The 20,189-nt window shown below is 47.8% G+C and overlaps 1 protein-coding gene and 1 long non-coding RNA gene across 5 annotated transcripts; both read left to right on the forward strand.

Moving 5' to 3' along the window:
- Positions 1-11,260: 11,260 nt before the first annotated feature.
- LOC120666513 lies at positions 11,261-12,988 on the forward strand. Its single transcript, XR_005671767.1, has 3 exons — positions 11,261-12,400; positions 12,504-12,572; positions 12,649-12,988. It is a non-coding gene; the product is annotated as an uncharacterized LOC120666513 (long non-coding RNA).
- Positions 12,989-13,827: 839 nt separating this feature from the next.
- Positions 13,828-19,703, forward strand: LOC120666514 (50S ribosomal protein L27-like). Of its 4 annotated transcripts, none has more exons than XM_039946372.1 (4): positions 13,828-14,039; positions 18,728-18,825; positions 18,913-19,034; positions 19,185-19,703. In XM_039946372.1, the coding sequence occupies exons 2-4, from the start codon at positions 18,747-18,749 to the stop codon at positions 19,422-19,424; spliced, it is 441 nt and encodes a 146-aa protein (XP_039802306.1). In that variant the 5' UTR covers positions 13,828-14,039; positions 18,728-18,746; the 3' UTR covers positions 19,425-19,703. The 4 variants fall into 4 exon arrangements, with proteins under 4 accessions (XP_039802306.1, XP_039802305.1, XP_039802308.1 ...); XM_039946371.1 differs by lacking the exon at positions 13,828-14,039 and adding an exon at positions 15,042-15,169 and having other exon boundaries at positions 18,724-18,825; XM_039946374.1 differs by lacking the exon at positions 13,828-14,039 and adding an exon at positions 15,082-15,181.
- The last annotated feature ends 486 nt before the right edge of the window (positions 19,704-20,189 follow it).

Consider the following 20,189-nt stretch of genomic DNA (forward strand, 5'->3'; position numbering starts at 1 on the left):
GAAGGGAGATATCCATCTTGTCGCATGTAAGGACCGAGTTGGTGTGTCATCTCACCTAACTCCACTATCGTGCAAACCACTCGACCGTTGTATGGGCAACGGCGTAGCATAAATCCCACTAGTTGGTGTGATAGCCATCAGGAGAGCTGAGAGCAACGGGTGACTAAGGATAAGGGATAAGCCCAGAGCGACTTATGCCCGGTTATACCTGAGTGAACGGTCAATGACCCCTTGGTGCAACCCGTGATGGCTAGTCAGGCTTAGCTATGGTGGGTAATGGCTATGTTGGGATCTACACCGACACGACGGTGTTCGAGTTGTGGTATCCTGCTTGTGGGTAAAGTTGCACACCTCTGCAGAGTTAAGAATCTATTCGAATAGTCCGTGCCCACGGTATTGGGCGAGTTATGGTGTGGTCACATAACTAGTGTTTCTTTGGGATGGGCTGGTGTGAGTTGTTTTGGAATTGGTTCCGGCAGTTGTGCCGTGTGCTACGACGGACGGGGAGTCCGGTAGCAGTTTAAAACCTGAACTCTGTGTTACTGCAAAAACTGATTTCTAAAAGGTTTTCTGTTAAATAAACCCCTGCATAAAATGTCGTTTTTCTGCAAATTAAACCGTAACCTTATCCTTGATTTACCTATGCATATTATTCTGTTATAACCCCCCTCCGTGGGTGTGGTTGGACTTGCTGAGTACGTTTGTACTCACCCCACTCTTACTTTTTACAGAAGAAGACCCAGACTTCGTGCCAGACGACGCCGAGTAGGGTTATCGTTCTACACCCAACCTTGCCTGTGGTACCGGCCCTGTCGAGATGCCTCCGCTGTCGCAGTACTCTGAGCCTGAGTTAGATCCCGTTTTGGTAGCACTCTGGTGTATTGTCGTAGCTTGGTTAATCCTTGTTATCATCTGTATCGAGTGTCCGCCAAGGTTTGTAAGGTTTTGAACCATCTGATGTAATAAATGTGGCATCAGCCTCCTGGGACTGATGTTTTGTATCACATTTAAGTCTTCTCTTATGAGGGGACGCTTCAGGTGGTATCAGAGCCGTAGGTTGGCCGTAGGACGTGACCCTAGGAGCGAAACCCGTTTTCAGGACCTTTCACCCTAGGACTTTTCTATCCTTAATCCTTTCCTCACACAAACACTTACCTTTGGTTCTTGCCCTGTTCCAGATGGCTGACAATGGATGGATCGGCGGAATCTGTTTCGCAGAGCCCGGCCTTCCTAAGTTGTTGATACTCAGCCTGGAACGCATTGGAGTTGTGGATCCGCCAGAATTTCTTTACCGGGAGTACGACTCCAAGGGCACTCTTCGGTGTGACTTGATGATCTTCATAGCAAGAAGCACCCGCTACCCTGATGTGGACCCCTGGTTCATCTCCACCACTGGATTCCGTTTCCCGGATACCTATCGGAAAGCCGCCCGCAAAGCCCTGCGGCGTCTGCGTGTGATCTACAGGCATCACCTCCAGCGTACTCCTATGGGATTTTTCCTGCTGACCGAAGGTAGAGGACGCACATGGATTGCCAGGATGAGAGGACTTGGAAGAGAAGAAGAGGACCTAGAAGACACGGTCTCTCACCTATCCATCTATCTCACCGGCCTGGATGAGCTCTATCGCGAGCAAGCAGCACAACTGAAACAGCAGGTCCACAGAGCAGAAAAAGCAACCCAGGAGATGGAGGAACAACGGTCGAGGACTTTCCATGCCGAGTATTCCCTAGCCGCCCTCCAAGTCCAAATGGATGAAAAAGAGGAAGAACTGGAAGAACAGCGGGCAAGAGCCACACGCGCCGAGGACTCGCTAGCCGCTCTCCAAGCTCGTATGCGGAGGTACGAGGCTCGCTGGGGAATAGGTGGATGGATAGAGGAAGACGAAGAAGAGGAACCTGAAGAGGCTCAATGGGATGTAGGCATCCAAACCGAAGAAGAAGAACCTATGGAAACCCATTGGGATGTTGGAACTCAAACTGAAGAAGAGGAACCCGAGGAAACTCACTGGGACAAAGGTACTCAGACCGAAGATGACATGATGGATCAGTGCCTCCCACTGAAGAAGCGTCCTCTTAGGATCGAGGAAGAGTCCCCATGATAGGAGTTGTCTCCAAGCTAGAACCTTTGCTCTAATAATAATCATGTACCCATGAAGTTGTACCCCCCATGACGCCATAAATAAAAATCTACCCCTTTGTGTACCCCAAATAATTGTGCAAGTTTTTCACCATATCTTTGTTTTCAGATGGCTGAGGAAGGATGGACCCAGGGCGACTGCCAAGCTGCACCTGGCTTCCCCAGTCTCTTGATCAACGCCCTGGAGAGCCTTGGCGTCACGGAACGCCCAAGGTACTACAGCAGAGAGTACGAGCATCATGGCACTCTCCGCTGCAGGGTGATCCTAGTCGTCGCCAGAAGTGACCGCTACCCCGACATCCTGTCATGGCGAGTGACTGCTACAGGGTTTAGGCACCAGGACACCTATCCCCTAGCCGTCAGGAAAGCACTTCGTTACCTGTGCCGGATTTTCGAAAGACACCTCACCCCCACACCAATGAGGTTCTTCCCACCAGCCATCAGAACTCCAGTTTGGGAAGCCCGAATGAGAAGCCTGGAACGGCGTCGCCATGAAGAAGTCCTCCTGTACCAAGTGGCTACCTACCTAGCCTCCCTGGATCAGCTCTTTGATGAGCAAGCCAACCTGCTGAGGGAACAGACCCATCGAGCCGAGCAAGCAGAGCTCGCGCTAAGATTGCAGCAGATCCGAGCAGTCCAAGCCGAGGCAAGAGCCGCAGCCGCGGTCAGCAGTGAAGCAGTTGCTCAGGAGAGCCTCAGACAAGCCCGAGACCAGCGTATGCAAGAATGGACTAACAGTGGAACCCCAGTCCCGGCAATAGGAGAAGACCATGTTCTGCTCGGAACGCCCGTCATAGGATGGGGACCACTCGTTGGAAACCCACTAGCCCCACCCGAGAATCCTGGAAGGTCTACGGCCGCCGCCGCAAGAGAAGCCGCAACGCAACCCCGGGAAAACGGAGATCTAGAGGACGGCGAGCAAGGACCACTCATTTCCCCGGAGATCGTGAGTTCCTTTCCGAGGGAGGAACCCACTCAAGCCGATGAGACAGCCTAAAGTGCTGGCGACCGTCAAGGGATGAAGCCGTGTGGTCCGAAGAAGTTCTGTGCCCTTTTCTTTTGAAGTGTGTACCCGGACGTGTAGTACGCGTTCTAGTCGTGTCCCCCTTGTTGTACCACCCTTGCTGTAATAAAGTTGCTTGTGCTTGTTGTTTGTGATGATTGCTTGTTGATTGTGTGCTTGCTGGCAGTAAATAGATACTGCCTTTTCAAAAATACGACTTAACCAACTTAAACATCACCTAATCTTAGTCCCAATCCACTCGTTCTGCAGATGGTTTCCCGAAGCATCACAAGGGCCTCCCGAGTCAGGGACCCTGCAGCCGCTGATGCAGGAATACACCCTGACGGGCAAAACCATCCTCAGGAGGAACAAGAAGTGAGTCAGGGCAGAGGAGAAAATCATGGTGCACAGCTGCCACCACCACCACCACCACCACCTTTCGTGGACCTGGCACAAGTAATCCATAACCAGACTCTCATACTGGAGACACTGGCCAATGCTCTAGTAAACAGGCAGCCACGAGAGCAGACCTTTAATGACAAGCTGACAGCTTTTCTGAGGGCCAAGCCACCCACTTTTGCTGGATCTAGCAATCCCTTGGATGCAGATGACTGGCTCCGCGTGATCCAGAGGAAGCTCGAGCCATTTGGGTGCCAGGATCGAGATAAAGTTCTTCTGGCTGCACATCAGCTCACCGGGACTGCCTTAGCCTGGTGGGAGAATTACTGCGCTGCTGCCAGAGATGCCACCACCATCACCTGGAATGAATTCGTAAGGGAGTTCCGCTGATATCACATCCCCTCAGCCACCATGAAGCGCAAGGCAGATGAATTCCGCACACTTCAGCAGGGGAGTATGTCGGTGGAAGAGTATACTCACCAGTTTATGGAGCTGTCTCGATATGCGCCAGATGAAGTGAACGACGACGAGAAGAAGCAGGATATGTTCAAGAAGGGACTAAACCCAGAACTCAGGACCTTGCTCACCCCTCAGATCTATCCTGATTTCAACACCTTGATGAATAAGGCAATTCTCACCGAGAAGGCTAAGATTGATGAAAGGAAATAGAACAAGCGCAAGTTTCTGGAGAGTAAGTCACGCCAGCAGGACCGTTTTCAGAAGACCAGAAGTCTCAGCTACAACGCACCAAGGTCCCAAGCCCCAATGCAGTACAAAACTCAGTCTCAAGTGACAGGACCACGGGCCCCTAACACACAGCCCAGAAGCCAGAACACCATGAGGGCCTCACAGAATAATGCGAGCCAGGTCACCAACAACAACAGCAACGTGAGAGCCTGCTTCAACTGCCGTGAGACGGGTCACTTCATCGCCGACTGCCCCTACGCCAAGAACAAGCCTGCTACTTCGGCCTTCTCCAACACAGTGAACGGACCCAAGCCAGTTCTGACCGGTGCCAACCGAGTGCCCCTCCGTGGCAACAGCAACAACAACAACAACCAGCAGAGGCAATCCCAGCAGTCTTTTGGACGAGCCCGTGTCAACCACATCGACGCACAGGAAGCTCAAGGAGCCCAGGGCGTAGTACTCGGTGAGTACCTAGTCAGCTCAACTCTTGCAACAGTACTGTTTGATTCTAGAGCATCACACTCATTCATATCCTCGAGCTTTGTGGAGAAACATAAAATACCTACAGTACTACTAAAAACACCCCTATTAACCCGGACGCCCGGAGGAGACATCAGGTGTCAACTGGGTTGTCTACGGGTAAGGATCAATTTAAGTGGGGTAGAGTTTCTAGCAGACCTAGTAGTACTTAAGTCAGAAGGGATAGATGTGATCCTCGGAATGGACTGGCTAAGCAAACACAATGGACTCATAGGTTGTTCGGACAAGGTAGTCCATCTAACAAACCCGGAGGGAGTCCGAGTGACTTGTCATACCCGGGAAAGTGGAGCAAACCCGATGGTATTCAGCATGGAAGCCAAGTCCTTGGAAGAAGTCCCTGTAGTGAACGAGTATCCCGATGTCTTTCCCGAAGAACTTCCCGGTATGCCACCAGACAGGGACATAGAATTTGTCATTGACCTTGCCCCTGGGACTGCCCCTATAGCCAAGAGACCTTATAGGATGGCAGCCACCGAGTTGGCAGAATTAAAGAAGCAATTAGAGGAACTGCAACGAATTGGCTTCATCAGGCCAAGTTCGTCTCCTTGGGGAGCCCCGGTTTTGTTCGTCAAGAAGAAGGACGGAAGTATGAGGCTATGTGTAGATTACCGAGCACTAAACGAGGTCACTATCAAGAATAAGTACCCCCTTCCCAGGATCGATGATCTTTTTGATCAGTTAAAAGGAGCCAGGTACTTTTCCAAGATTGACCTAAGGTCCGGATATTTTCAGCTCAAGATTAGGGAAAGCGATATCCCGAAGACAGCCTTTGTCACCCGATACGGACAATTTGAGTTCACAGTAATGTCTTTTGGACTAACAAATGCACCTGCTTATTTCATGAACCTCATGAATAAAGTTTTTATGGACGAGCTAGATAAGTTTGTCGTAGTCTTCATTGACGACATACTTATTTACTCGAAGAGCATTCAGGAGCACGAGCAGCACCTGAGGGTAGTGTTGGAAAAACTGAGAGTGCATAGGCTATACGCCAAATTCAGCAAGTGTGAATTTTGGCTGGAGAAAGTAGCCTTCCTTGGTCACATTTTGACCGCAGAAGGAGTGGCAGTAGACCCCGAGAAGGTCGAAGCAGTATCCAACTGGCAGCCGCCGACCAATGTGAGTGAGATCAGGAGTTTTCTTGGATTAGCTGGGTATTATCGGAGATTCATTGAAGGGTTTTCTAAAATAGCCCGGCCCATGACAGAGCTGCTCAAGAAAGAAAAGAAGTTCACCTGGACGGAGTCGTGCGAAAGGAGCTTCCAGGAGTTGAAGCGAAGATTGACGACAGCCCCAGTGCTAACCCTGCCGGATACTCATCGGGATTTTGTCATCTATTGTGATGCGTCCCGACAAGGATTGGGTTGTGTACTGATGCAAGATGGGAAAGTCGTTGCATATGCTTCCCGTCAGCTCAGGACTCATGAGCAAAACTACCCGACCCATGACTTGGAACTTGCAGCCGTAGTGCACGCACTTAAGATCTGGAGGCATTATTTTATTGGGAATAAGTGTGAAATCTTCACCGACCATAAAAGCCTGAAGTATATCTTCACCCAGCCGGACTTGAACTTGAGGCAAAGAAGATGGCTAGAATTAGTCAAAGATTATAATTTGGAAATTCATTATCACCCAGGGAAAGCAAATGTAGTAGCTGATGCTCTAAGTCGGAAGTCTTACGGGCCTAAGAATGACCATTTACAAGAAGAAATGGCACGACTAAATGTGCACATTGTCCCTCGAGGCTCCAGCCAAGTGCTGAATGTTCAGTCCACTCTGGAAGAAAGAATCAGGAAAGCCCAAAGATTGGACAAAGGACTGATGGAAATCCGGAGGCAAACCGGAGAAAATAAGGCCCCAGACTTTCGAGTTGATAATAAGGGAACGTTGTGGTATAAAGACAGGATTTGTGTGCCCCAGAAAGGAGATTTCAGGCAGATGATCATGGATGAAGCCCATAACTCGGCCTACTCAATTCACCCAGGATCCACCAAAATGTACATGGACATAAAACAGAAGTATTGGTGGAATGGGATGAAGGCAGATATTGCACGATTTGTCGCCCGTTGTGATACTTGCCAGAGAATCAAAGCTGAACACCAGAAGCCGGCAGGATTACTGCAACCCCTACCCATCCCGGTGTGGAAATGGGATGAAGTAGGAATGGACTTTGTGGTGGGCTTGCCCAGAACCCAGAAAGGACATGACTCCATATGGGTAATAGTGGATCGCCTTACTAAATCAGCTCACTTCATACCCGTACGGACCAACTATGACGGGGAGAAGCTAGCTAAGCTCTATATAGAGAACATAGTGAAATTGCATGGTGTGCCCAGCCGAATCGTCTCAGATAGAGGAACCCAGTTCACCTCTAGATTTTGGAAAAGTTTGCATAAAGCCTTGGGCACCAAGCTGGACTTTAGTTCCGCTTATCACCCGCAGACTGATGGTCAGACAGAAAGGGTAAATCAGATTTTGGAAGATATGTTGAGGGCATGTGTCCTCACTTATGGCAAAGATTGGGAACAAAGCTTACCCTATGCCGAGTTCTCATACAACAACGGTTACCAAGCAAGCTTGGGAATGTCACCGTTTGAAGCTCTCTATGGAAGAAAATGCAGAACCCCTCTGATGTGGTCAGAAGTTGGAGAACGTGCCCTAGTCGGCCCCGCACTCATAAAAGAAGCCGAAGAAAGAGTCGCCGAGATTCGAGAAAAGCTAAAAGCAGCCCAGTCCCGACAAAAGAGCTATGCGGACAAGAAAAGGCGGGAAATAAGTTTCAACCCAGGAGATTTCGTGTATCTCAAGGTATCGCCTATTTGAGGAACCCGAAGATTTCAGGTACAAGGAAAATTGGCCCCTCGGTATATTGGACCATACCGAGTTCTGAAGAAAGTTGGAGCAGTAGCATACCGTTTGGAGCTACCAGAAGAAATGTCGGATATACACCCAGTATTCCATGTCTTGCAGTTGAGAAGGTGTTTGAGGATACCCGAAGTGGAACATGTGCCGGTTGAGACAATAGATCTGCAGCCAGACCTGCGATATCAGGAAGTACCGGTCAAGATTCTAGACACCGTCACTAGAAGGACCAGAAACTCCGAAGTACGAATTTGCAGAATTCAGTGGAGCAGACACGGAGCAAAAGAAGCTACGTGGGAACGCGAAGATGCTCTGAAGAAGGAATTTCCCCACCTGTTTAGGAATCAGTCGAATCTCGAGGACGAGATTCATTTTAAGTGGGGTAGGTTTGTAACATCCCAAAAATCTAACAAAAATAAATCACGCGCTAATCCTTGTTTTGTCGTTGAGCTCGACCCCTTCTTGTTTCTTCTTCCGCCTGACTTCCCGATATCCCGAGGAATCGAGCCGGCACCTAAATCTTCCGCTGTCCCATCCCTGTTTGGCCCTCGGCCTGCGCGTCGCACGCGGCCGACTCACGCGTGGCCGACCGCGGCCGCGATCAGCGCCGACGCGCTCGCCCCCCCCTCTTTTTCCCTTCTCTTTCCCTTCCTTTTTCTTTTTCTTTTCCTTTTTCCCAATTTCTTTCTCTTTTCTTTTCTTTTCTCTCTCCTTCCCTCTCCTCTCTTCCTCCTCGCGTGCTCGGCTCCCTTTCCCTCTCTCCTCCCCGAAGCACGCCGAGCTCGGCTCCTTTTCCCCGAGCGCACACCAGGCCCGGCCCCCCGACCCTACTCTCCCGCGCTCGTGCACGCCCGTGCCGGCCGCACCGCGCCATCAGCACCGCTCGCCCTGCACCCGTGCCCCGCCGCTCACGGCCGCTCTGCTCCGCACGCTCGCCTGCCCCGCGAACGCGCACGAGCGCGCCCAGCCGGCCTGCCCTGCCCCGCTCCCCCTCGTGCGCGCCCACGCTAGGCCCCAGCTCGCTTCGCGCGCACGCCACGGCCGTCTGGCCACACTCGCGCGCACCGGCCACGCCACGCCCTGCCCCCCCTGCGCGCGCACGCCGCTGCCCCGGCGCACAGCGCCGGCGACCCTAGTGCAGTGCCGCCTGCGGTGGTCGCCGCCTCTTGTCACCTCGCCCCCCCACTGGCGCCATTGACGAAGCACAGCGCCGCTCGTCGAGCCGTCGCTTCACCAGCTAGCCGTGCGTTGACGCCCGTACAGAACCAAGTCTGTCCCACCGCCATTAACCCAGTCGCCGGCCTCCGCAGCGTCCCGGCGAACCCCAACCGCCTTAGCTCGCCTATAAATGGGCGCCTAGCATCACCCCCTTCGCCTCCGAGCTCCGCACCCCGCCCCGACCACACTGACCCCCACACGGCCCCCTCTCCCTTGCTGCAGCGTCGCCCCGCCGGACCCCGGTGGCCGCCGCCGCCCGCCCCCGAAGACCCGCCTCCTCGCTCCAACCCAAGGCGAGCCAGGTGGGGGAATCGAGCCGCCCCACCTCCCTGCTCCTTTTTCCCCTACCCCGGGCCGCCGCCGAGGCGCAGGGCGCCCGAATCGGCCGCCGCCGGCGCCGCTCGGCCCCTCCCCTGTTCTCCCGTGGAGAGGGGAGGAAGAAGGGGCACATTTGCCCCTAGGCCCTTCCCTTCCCTCCTAATTGTTTAAGAGCCCATCTACCTTTTGGCATTTTTGCAAATAAACCCCTTTTTGTGTTATATTTCCGAAACAAACCCCCACCATATAAACTTAATTACAAATAACACCCTGACCCTTTTTAATTAACCCAAGAAACTTCTAAAATATAAACCAAGCCCCTGCCTACTTAATCTTAATTACAATTAGGTCCCTGGACCCCTGTTTAGGGCCTAAACGCTCCCCTGACCTATCATTTTATGTGCCTAACGACCCCAGCTTAACCTAAAATTTTACCCCGCCTCTCCTAACTCAGTTCTGGCCATACTATTCAGAAACCGCCCAAAAAAATAATACTCTATGCTCTATATTTCATGTGTTCCCGTTTCGAGCTCGACGACAAATCCTTGTTCTGATTGTGTGTTTGTTTGTGTGCGCTGTAGACCACGGAGTGAACGAAGGAGAACCCGTTGACGAGCAGTACTGTGAGCAGGTGAACGAGGACCCGATCTGCAACCCCGAGCCCGAAGGACAGGACTTCCCCGAAGGCTTTGAAGACGGCAAGTTCAATCCCATCCCTTGATGCATGTTTCTGTCCTAGTTTTTATAAATACAACCCAATGGCCTATTTTATAAATTGCATATGTTTTGCTTGCATGAAAACACGGTTGGATAGCCACCCCTTGATTTGTGATGACCATTCCTTGACCACCTCGATTAATGTCTGATTTTGTTTGGACGTTAATCGATATTAGAACGCTCAGGACTTTACTCATAATATGCTTTATTTTATAAAGAAAATGTGTGCGTATGGGAAGGGATAAAATGTGGATTTTCGAAAGATGAGTATGGGCGAGATGGACGGCATTTCCGTGTGGATTGCCGATTGGTGTGCTTATGCCTGTGTGGCAGGGCAATGAAGGGAGATATCCATCTTGTCGCATGTAAGGACCGAGTTGGTGTGTCATCTCACCTAACTCCACTATCGTGCAAACCACTCGACCGTTGTATGGGCAACGGCGTAGCATAAATCCCACTAGTTGGTGTGATAGCCATCAGGAGAGCTGAGAGCAACGGGTGACTAAGGATAAGGGATAAGCCCAGAGCGACTTATGCCCGGTTATACCTGAGTGAACGGTCAATGACCCCTTGGTGCAACCCGTGATGGCTAGTCAGGCTTAGCTATGGTGGGTAATGGCTATGTTGGGATCTACACCGACACGACGGTGTTCGAGTTGTGGTATCCTGCTTGTGGGTAAAGTTGCACACCTCTGCAGAGTTAAGAATCTATTCGAATAGTCCGTGCCCACGGTATTGGGCGAGTTATGGTGTGGTCACATAACTAGTGTTTCTTTGGGATGGGCTGGTGTGAGTTGTTTTGGAATTGGTTCCGGCAGTTGTGCCGTGTGCTACGACGGACGGGGAGTCCGGTAGCAGTTTAAAACCTGAACTCTGTGTTACTGCAAAAACTGATTTCTAAAAGGTTTTCTGTTAAATAAACCCCTGCATAAAATGTCGTTTTTCTGCAAATTAAACCGTAACCTTATCCTTGATTTACCTATGCATATTATTCTGTTATAACCCCCCTCCGTGGGTGTGGTTGGACTTGCTGAGTACGTTTGTACTCACCCCACTCTTACTTTTTACAGAAGAAGACCCAGACTTCGTGCCAGACGACGCCGAGTAGGGTTATCGTTCTACACCCAACCTTGCCTGTGGTACCGGCCCTGTCGAGATGCCTCCGCTGTCGCAGTACTCTGAGCCTGAGTTAGATCCCGTTTTGGTAGCACTCTGGTGTATTGTCGTAGCTTGGTTAATCCTTGTTATCATCTGTATCGAGTGTCCGCCAAGGTTTGTAAGGTTTTGAACCATCTGATGTAATAAATGTGGCATCAGCCTCCTGGGACTGATGTTTTGTATCACATTTAAGTCTTCTCTTATGAGGGGACGCTTCAGCCGGGCACGGCGGCCGTGGCCAGAGGAGCATCTCCTCCACTGCCACCTCCAGAATCTTGCTGCCCCTTACATTCACTTAGGATCAGTTTAATAGCATTGGCATTAGTTAAAATTTAGGTAGGACAAAGCAAAATAACTTTAAGAACAGTTGAGTGTGCCATATTCTTACCTGAATAATTTTCTTCAGGATCCTCTTCTGTCTGCAAATTGTTAAAATATATATCATGGATCAATATAACATGGCTTGTTGAATTTATAAAGTTAATTGTTTGACTTGTAAGTGTGGACAACAGTTAATGTCTGTAAGTGTCAATGCCTACTATTGTAGTGACTATGCATGGTGATTTGTTAACTGTGAAATGTTATCTTTTTAAATTTGATCCAGCTCTACTTGAAGTTATGTTAGCATTTCTTCCCATATTCTAAGTTATTTTACTGCAGTTTAGTCATTGAGCCATTTCTTGGAGTTCAGATAAACACATAACCTCACATGCACCACATGTCCTGATTGTCAATGATCCATATGGCCATTAGTTTGACCTATCAGTCCCATGAATTTCACTTTATAATTAAGCGAGCAAGATAAACAGAAAAGCTGCATCTTTACAGCGCCAAAATCTCTCCGTGCTCATCAAATTCAAAGTGTTCTTAAGTGTATTGGTGATTGAAGAGCTTCCCATCTATGTTGCTTTGGAAAATTAAGTGCTCAGTATATAATCTTTTTAGGCTTCCAAATTTTCCTAATGTTCTCATTTCTAGCAGGAAAAGACTGAAAGTAGGATTCTAACCTGTCAGTTTATATCCTTGAATGTGAAAAAGCCAGTCTAGAAAGTACATCAGGTTTAACCCATAATCCATTTATTTGAAATATTGTCGTAGTGTAAGCTTTTGAATTGTTTATATCCACAAATTCTATCAACACCGTACGAGTAAACTATGCTACACTTATTAATTTTCAAGGGAACTTATGCTACACATACTTAGCTACCTAATGCTTGTAGTTGTGGTTAAATGGAAATTCTAAAAGAGAGAAGGACAAAGACAAGCGTATCTTTGGGTACCCCGATATGCAACTATTTGCATGATTTTAAATGTTACCTTTTACCTACAGCGCTTGGGACAAGAGCCATTATTACCAACAGGTAACTATTTATTAGTCCATGGGTCACTATCTAAATTATTACACCTTTGACAATTTTTATATAGTTAACTTGGTTCCATCAATGTCTCATACTATGTTGCTAGGGCAATCGAGATGATGAACACGGTGAAAAACAGGACGCCAAAAGGCAAAAAATTACCTAACCATTAATGGTAAATTGCAGTATTAATAATCTACTATTTCCCTTCAATTGTATGTGTATTAATTACTTTTTTCCATATGAATCAGATATCAAGGAACGAAGCAGTGAAGGAGATGGAAACACATTTGGCATCAGAATATTTTGTTTACTACTATCCCGTTACCTTTTGGGAACTACGAATGGAAAGAACATTGGAGAATGATATTTTGCTCTCCACAAGCTGATAATATGACCCTTGTATTTTGCTAATGTGGTACACAAATCTTTGGTAACAACATGCTGTTCGTGCAATGGCAAACACCAATCTTTTGCCCAGTACATCTGAAACTACAATCTTTTGGCCCCTATGTAAAGTCAGGATCTTTATAAAACCATGTAACATTTAGAATTCTGGTGGTTCAATGCAATTATGATGCTCGCAGATCAGTACATTTGTTTTCTGCAAATTCAAAACCACATAATATTTACAAATATGCGTCAAAACCAAAGGTAGACAATGGCTTCAGCGCGGCAATGCGGCGTGTTGTTTCTAGTATCACATTGATTACGGCACCTGGAAAATTAAATATAGATAAAATAAAAAAATTGCACAGTTCGCTTGTAAATTGCGAGACGAATCTAATCTAATGAGGCTAATTAGGTCGTGATTAGACACTAAACTGCCACAATAGCACATGCTCTAATGATGGATTAATTAGACTTAATAAATTCGTCTCGTTGTTTACAGACGAATTATGTAATTTATTTTGTAATTAGTCATGTTTAATACTTGAGATGTGTGTCGGAATATCCGATGTGACACTTTATATACAAACTTTACAACATCTAAACAAGAGAATACGCATTGCTATGGATGGCAACAGGTATGAATTACCCGTGTGCCCGCGGACAGAAACCCGCTAGGGTGAGGATCCGGGTTTGTGTTTGTGCCCATGGGTATGGGTGCGGGTTTGTACTTAAACCCGGTAGGTAAATTTTCACGGGTTTGAAAAAACCGTGCCCGTGCCCGCTCTACTTAAGGCTGGGCATATTACCCGAAACCCGAAGTCCGAATCCAAAAAACCCGAGTCTAAACCCAAAAAACCCGAACACTATTTCAGACAGCAAACCACGGTACCTAAAATTATTACGGATAATTCGGGTTCAGGACTCCGGTACCCGAATTTCACAAAAAAAAAATCACCGAACATTGACTCATCCAACTATCCAGTCCAGGCAAGCCGAGCCCAGTATTTTGAGCCCAGCCCACGAGGCCTATCCGTGCGGCCGCCCCCATCACTCCAGAGCCTCCAGCCGCCGCAACTCCCGTGAGCCGTGACGGCGCATCTCAACGGACGGCGAGACGCCGGAGCCAGCAGTCCAGCACCCTCCGGCCTCTGCCCTGCAGCCACCGGCCACCAGCAGGTCGCCGTCGGCCATCGCGTGCAGGTCCGCCTCCGCCTCCATCTCCGTGCGGGCAGGTCAGCGTCGCGTGCAGGTACGCCTCCTCCTCCCCGTAGCGTTGTTCTACTTCTTACCCCGGCCTCCTCGTCGATCAGCACTTCTGCAGGCCAGCAACGCCTCATCTTCCCCGTTGCCATCGGCATCCTGTGCCCATCAAATTTATTTATAAAATTATATTCAAATATGAAAGATCTGTATTAAAAATATTTTTTTAGCAAAATTATCCGTATTTGAATATAATTTTATAAATAAATTTGTTATGATTATTTATGTGTATATGTTTTGTATATCATTTTTGTATTTGAACAAATTATATAACTTTTGATTTAGCTAAAATAATTGTGATTTGGATCTCACATGATACTGTTAGCAAGTTTAAGGATCCGAATATGCGTTTGAAAAGTTTTGGGATCTGGATGACACATCCTGAATCGAATTTAAAGCCGGAGGTGTATTTTACTCGATGCTGACCGACGCAGAGACGTGAACGGATCTCTTGATCCGATACAGAACTCGCCATGTCCGCCGTGCCGTACGCCATCCATGCGAGTGGCACAGCAATTTGCTACAGGCCTGATCGGTTCTCGTCTGCGCGGAGCCTGTATCGCGCCCAGGAGCCAGGTTCAATGGAGCCAGGCTCAACGCATGCGCCACCATGGTGATTGGTTGCTCGTTTACAAGCTGGTAGGATGTGCAGGGAAATTGATTGGTTGCCCTACTGTCTGCACCACTAGTCTTTGTTTTGGTGCAGCAACCCACGCGTCTAGGTACGCGGCGAGCCAGGCCCGCTAGAAACGCCATTTTTACCGTATCCACGGAGCCTGGTTCGAAGGTACCTCTGACACTGCTCCAGCTAACCAATCATGAAGATATCGCATCCCGGGAGCCTGGCTGCGGGAAAAACAGCCAACCAATCAGACCCTACATTTTTTTTCACACAAGGGCAGGCAAAAAGGAAGTAGGCCCAACAAATGTCAGTTCTGTACTCATGGGCTGGAACCATGGAGGTTTTGGGCTGGGCTGGGTCCAGTGGCGACAACAAACAAACAGATCCTGCTCGGGTTCACACAAGGCCCCCACGCCGTCGTCCGTTCCTTCTCCCAAGGCCGCCGCTGCCGCCTTGCAGTAGAGGCTCGCCCTCCGCCACCGTGCGCGCCGGCAGACGCAGCCACGCAGGTACTGTCCACCTCCCACCTCCTCTCCGTCGGCGCCCTCATCGTCTCATCCTTCCCGTGGCTACCGCTCGCCCGACACGGAGCTTAGCCCAATAAGCCACCCCTGGCGATATTTCCTCCCAGAACGAGCGCTCGAGCCGCCGCAGCCTCTCCTTTCCACGCGCTGCCGTCGCTTCTCCCCAGATCGACGCAGTGCCGCCGGGCGTCGGCTCGACGCCGTCGCTTCTCCCCAGATCGACGCTGTCACTGCCTCTCCTTGGATCGACGCGCCGCCGGTGCCCGGCACTGCCTCCCCTTCTCTTCTGGTGTGTTCATTCTTCTCTTCCAAATCCCAATCAATCCATCGATCCTTCTTAATAGTTAGAAGGCTAATCAGTGTTCATTGCCATGCATACATCTTGAATGCTTTTTGTTCCTTTTTGTAGTTAGGATTTAGGAATGGCATCTGCTGGTTCAATTTCATCTGAGCTCTGAGGGCATCCGCAACAATAGAGAGAGCTTGCTCTCTATACCAGCATCCATGTAGGATATAGCAAGAAGTATAGACCACCTGTCCAATAGTTGTGCTATAACACAAATTCCTATACCAGTATGGACCCCACCCGTCCACCGTTTTCTCCCTCTATCTCGTCCTAGGGAGGCCCATTCAGCATTGGGTCGAATGCAAACGGCTCTCGCCAGCTATAGCGACACCATCTTCTCTTTCCTCGTTTCTCTTTCCTACGTGGGAGTTCTGTAGAGAGTCTATCGACCCCGTTGCGGCCGCCCTGAGGAACAAGTTATCTTATTGCTGTCTTTTATTTGAATTAGAACCTTGGCTTGTAATAATTTTGGTTGAACTCCTGTACGCTGTACTACTGTAGTGCTCTGTTGCCGTGTGGTTGACTGGTTGCTTAGATTTGAATTTAGACGTTAGAACCATGTTTTACTTTGCATTATGTGCTGATGATTGCTATTTTATTTTCCTAGTTCATATAGGTATGTATATGTATACCGTATCACAGTATCACTATTTCTGGAAAAATGACGAATCGCCGTGTCCACTGTCTAACACGCGTGTCGGAATCGGTGTAACTTAGGCGGCCACTGACCACCACCTGCTCGTTGAAATGCTTGGTAGGCAAATGCCTGCAGATGTATTGGCTAATTGGCTTGGTGGCCGAGTGCTGCGCCGAATCTATTCCTTTCTCCGGCCGAAACGTTCTTCAGTGTTTTGTGGGCTAGTTTTGAACGAACGGGACTTTCACTGAAAGAATGTGTAATTCAGTGTGTAAGGAGCTGGCATTGAGCTACCGAAGGAACCATTAGAGCTTTCATTTCCCAAATCATTTCGTCAAGGCTGCATTGGTGGCTTCCTTCAGACATGATTAGTCGATGGAATTGGTTAGCATGTTCTTGGTTTTCTCTCTTAATTTCAAACAATAGGTACTGATTTTGAATAGCTTTAAACTTTTCCTAATGTAGCTGTTCAAAACCGCATACAGTTTTTTTTTGGGGGTGGGGGGGGGGTGTTATGGCATTATGAAACATTAGTACTTTATTTATGTATTTAATATTTACTTCTTGCACAAACTGGATTCCATTTTACTACAAAATATCAAGAATATGAAATATTTGTTGTTACAATAGAACACTTGCGGACCTCAGCTTTCCCAGCAAAAGCTATCCTTCTGTATGAAAAAATCCTTTGCTGATTTATTATTAATTGAGAACTTTCAGTTCAAAATGCATTACTATACGCTGCTGCCTTCGAGCAGTTCCTGATATCGCATCTACCACTATGTTGTATTATTGTTCATTAATAATGAAGCTTTATCATAGATGTCTGCCATCTCAAATTAATATGAACTAGCATTTACTATTTTTCTGTTGTTCTCATTGAATTTTGTTAGAACTTTGTACTACTCTGTCATCTTAACAAGATCCAATATTGAAAGAAAGAGTACTCGGTTATATCCCTTTTTTTTCAAAACTACTTCTCCAATCTTTTACAGACATATTATCAACAATATTCAGGAGCTTATGATTCAGTAGTTTGTTGTTTCCTTGGCAAATGGAAGATAGACATGCAATCATATTTGCAGTTTCCTTTTTTTTTTCTTGAACACATAGGAGAGCTGCACATCTTTATATTAAGAGAGAAAAGAGTGGTCCAATTACAAAAGCACATCTCACCTTGGACCAGAGTGAGTAATGCAAAGAACAAATAAAAGGCTATTACATAAAAACTATAAACCGCAGGACCAGACCACTAACCCAAGGAAACCTAAGCTTAGGTTCCTCCCAACTGAAGGCAAAGGGTAGTAAGCCCCTTCGCCCCAGCAAAGACACAGATGGGCCTCATCCTTGAAAGCTTGAACTGCTACTTGCAAGTTTGGGGATGATCCATCAAAAACACAGGCATTTCTATGTTTCTGAAGTGTCCAAGCTCCCAGAATGCAAAGGGAGTTGAATCCCTTTTTGTGTTGTTTTTGAATCCTCTTCTCAGCTTTCCTCCACCAATCAGCAAAGTTAACCCTCCTAGTGGGTGTCAAGCTTTCCAAGCTGAGAGGCTGCAAAATGGCATACCAGAATTGTCTTGCAAAGACACACGTCGTGAGAATGTGCTGGGCTGTTTCATCCTCTTGATCACATAAAGGGCAATGCTCAGGGTGAGGCATACCTCTCTTCTGCAAGTGATCAGCCGTCCAGCAGCGATTTCGAATGGCCAGCCAAAGGAAAGTTTTGCATTTGCCCGGTGCCCAAGCCTTCCGAATTCTCTTGCACGGCTCAAAAGTTATGGAACCGACAAAATAACATCTGTAAGCAGATTTTGTAGAAAATACTCCTGAAGCTTCAGGTTTCCAACGATCTAAATCATCTGCATCAGTCAGGTTGACCTCAGAAATCAGACCCCAGAGTTCAAGATATTCAGTTAGGCCACGCAAGCCAAGAACATTTCTAATGTCTGCCACCCAAGCATTATTATTCAGAGCCTCATCAACTGTTCTCCTATCTCAATCTCACGGGGACACACTGTACAACCTCCAGGGCTAGGTCCGCTAAGCAGCAGCCATGCATCCATCGGTCAGACCAAAAGAGAGTATTCCTCCCATTCCCGACGGTTGTTTCAATAGAAATTCCAAACATAGCTGAAGTTTTGTGTGTTGGCGTAGATAGGGACTTGAAGCCCCGCCCAAGGCCGATCAGATCTGCTCTTCTCGAGCCAAGGCCATCTCAATATTCTTTGCAGTTTCTCAATATGCTGTGTTTTGAGTGCCTTGCTTGCTGTATCTACTATTTCTGATAGGACAAAAAAAATTGTACAAATGAAAAACAGTAAAGAGGAGAACCTACTAAGCATCAGTCTGTCATAGCTAAGTGGGAACCTTAGTTTTGACATTACAGGCCCAGACTTAGGCTTGATAAAAAACTAAAACCGAAGCACCAAAATTACTACAGTTGATGAAGTTGGAAATCTGATGATGCCTGTCTGTATGTAGATTTCTTATCCGATACAGCCATGGTAGTGTATAGACTAGTCTAACAAAATCATTCATGACTGCAGGTGGTGTGTGGCAAGCAAAATGGCTTTCTCATCGATGTTCAGGAGAGTGAATGTCAAAGAACTGATCTCAAATGCTTCAGTGTATGCTAGCGCAACAGGTAATAGCATATATGCAGTTGGTGTGACTTGTACCTTTTTTTTCTTCTAAAAATTATTATACCTGCCTGAGATATGCTTGATTCCAGAATCTTCTGGAGGAATGACCTTGGTGTTTAGACGCTGGGCCACCAAGAAGACTGCTGGATCGACAAAAAATGGCCGTGACTCCAATCCCAAGTATTTGGGCGTCAAGAAGTTTGGTGGAGAGGTACACCCTTTGTATAATTTTCACTCCATGACATTTGTAGCCTTTAGATGCCATATGGATACTCATTTTTCGGAATAACTTTTGTACATAGGAATTGATCTTATGCTATTATTCTGTTATTAATTGCATACATTTGTGTTAATTTTCCAGAAAGTGGAACCAGGAAACATCATTGTTCGCCAAAGAGGAACGCGCTTCCACCCTGGTAATTACGTCGGTATGGGCAAGGATCACACTCTCTTCTGCCTGAAGGAAGGACATGTGCGATTCGAGCGCAATAAACTGACTGGCAGGAAATGGGTTCATGTTGATCCTGTGGCTGGTCATGTCCTCCACCCTGCCTATGCCAGTGGCTCGACTACTGTAGCTGACCTGGATGCACAATTGTAGCGACCTTGCAGTTGCTTATTCTCTTCCCGTGGATCGTGCCGCTCCTGTACTTGCCTTGCACAATGCAACTTGTTCCAGTAAAGATGCTTGCGAGTAAGAAATATTGCAGCTATGCGTAGCTTCAGTGAGGAGCAAATAATTTGAGCTTGGTTGATGTTCCTTTTAATTATCACTTATTTTGGAACTCGATGTTGGTTTTGTAGTTTCATATCCATGTGGAAGAGTTCTACTTGTGGACTGGAATTTTGTCACTGCATTTTTGGAACCATGAGCGTTCAACTAAGAGGTCAAATGACGAGTGGAAATGTTTGAAAATTGACAAGGTGCTAGCAATTTTCTTTAGGGCATGTTTGGATCCCTAGAATTGAAACTCATTTAATGAATTAAATTCTAGCAATTAGTTTCAATAGGAAATGAATTATTAGAATTTAATTCAATTCTTTTTTTGTTTGGATGTACCTAGAAACTTCTTGGAATTAAATTACCAATACCGTTTTGGTATTCAGATTAAAATTCTCTCTCCCCACAGCAAAGAACTGCTAGCATCAGGCAGCAGGGCTGCTGGACCTGCAACGCGGCCACTGGCGCTCCCTGCGCACCGCGGCACGCTCGATGCTCACAGCGGTAGCCCCTTCGCGATGCCACGTCAGTGCTGCCTGGCAGCGGCATCTTGCCCTCGGCCAGCAGGAAGACGCGCAGCTTGTCTCTGGGCCCGATGGAGGGGGGTGCACGGAAGCCGCTAGGATGGCAACGGGTCAGGTTCAT

The sequence above is a fragment of the Panicum virgatum genome, chromosome 3N (assembly GCF_016808335.1).
Source record: "Panicum virgatum strain AP13 chromosome 3N, P.virgatum_v5, whole genome shotgun sequence".
In the NCBI taxonomy this organism is placed as follows: Eukaryota; Viridiplantae; Streptophyta; class Magnoliopsida; order Poales; family Poaceae; genus Panicum; species Panicum virgatum.

What these genes read in the sequence shown, in the direction of transcription:
- LOC120666514 (XM_039946372.1), top strand. Translation starts at nt 18,747, where the DNA reads ATGGCTTTCTCATCGATGTTCAGGAGAGTGAATGTCAAAGAACTGATC. An exon ending in AGTGTATGCTAGCGCAACAG is followed by an intron (nt 18,826 to 18,912) that starts GTAATAGCATAT and finishes GCTTGATTCCAG; the next exon opens with AATCTTCTGGAGGAATGACC. An exon ending in TCAAGAAGTTTGGTGGAGAG is followed by an intron (nt 19,035 to 19,184) that starts GTACACCCTTTG and finishes TTAATTTTCCAG; the next exon opens with AAAGTGGAACCAGGAAACAT.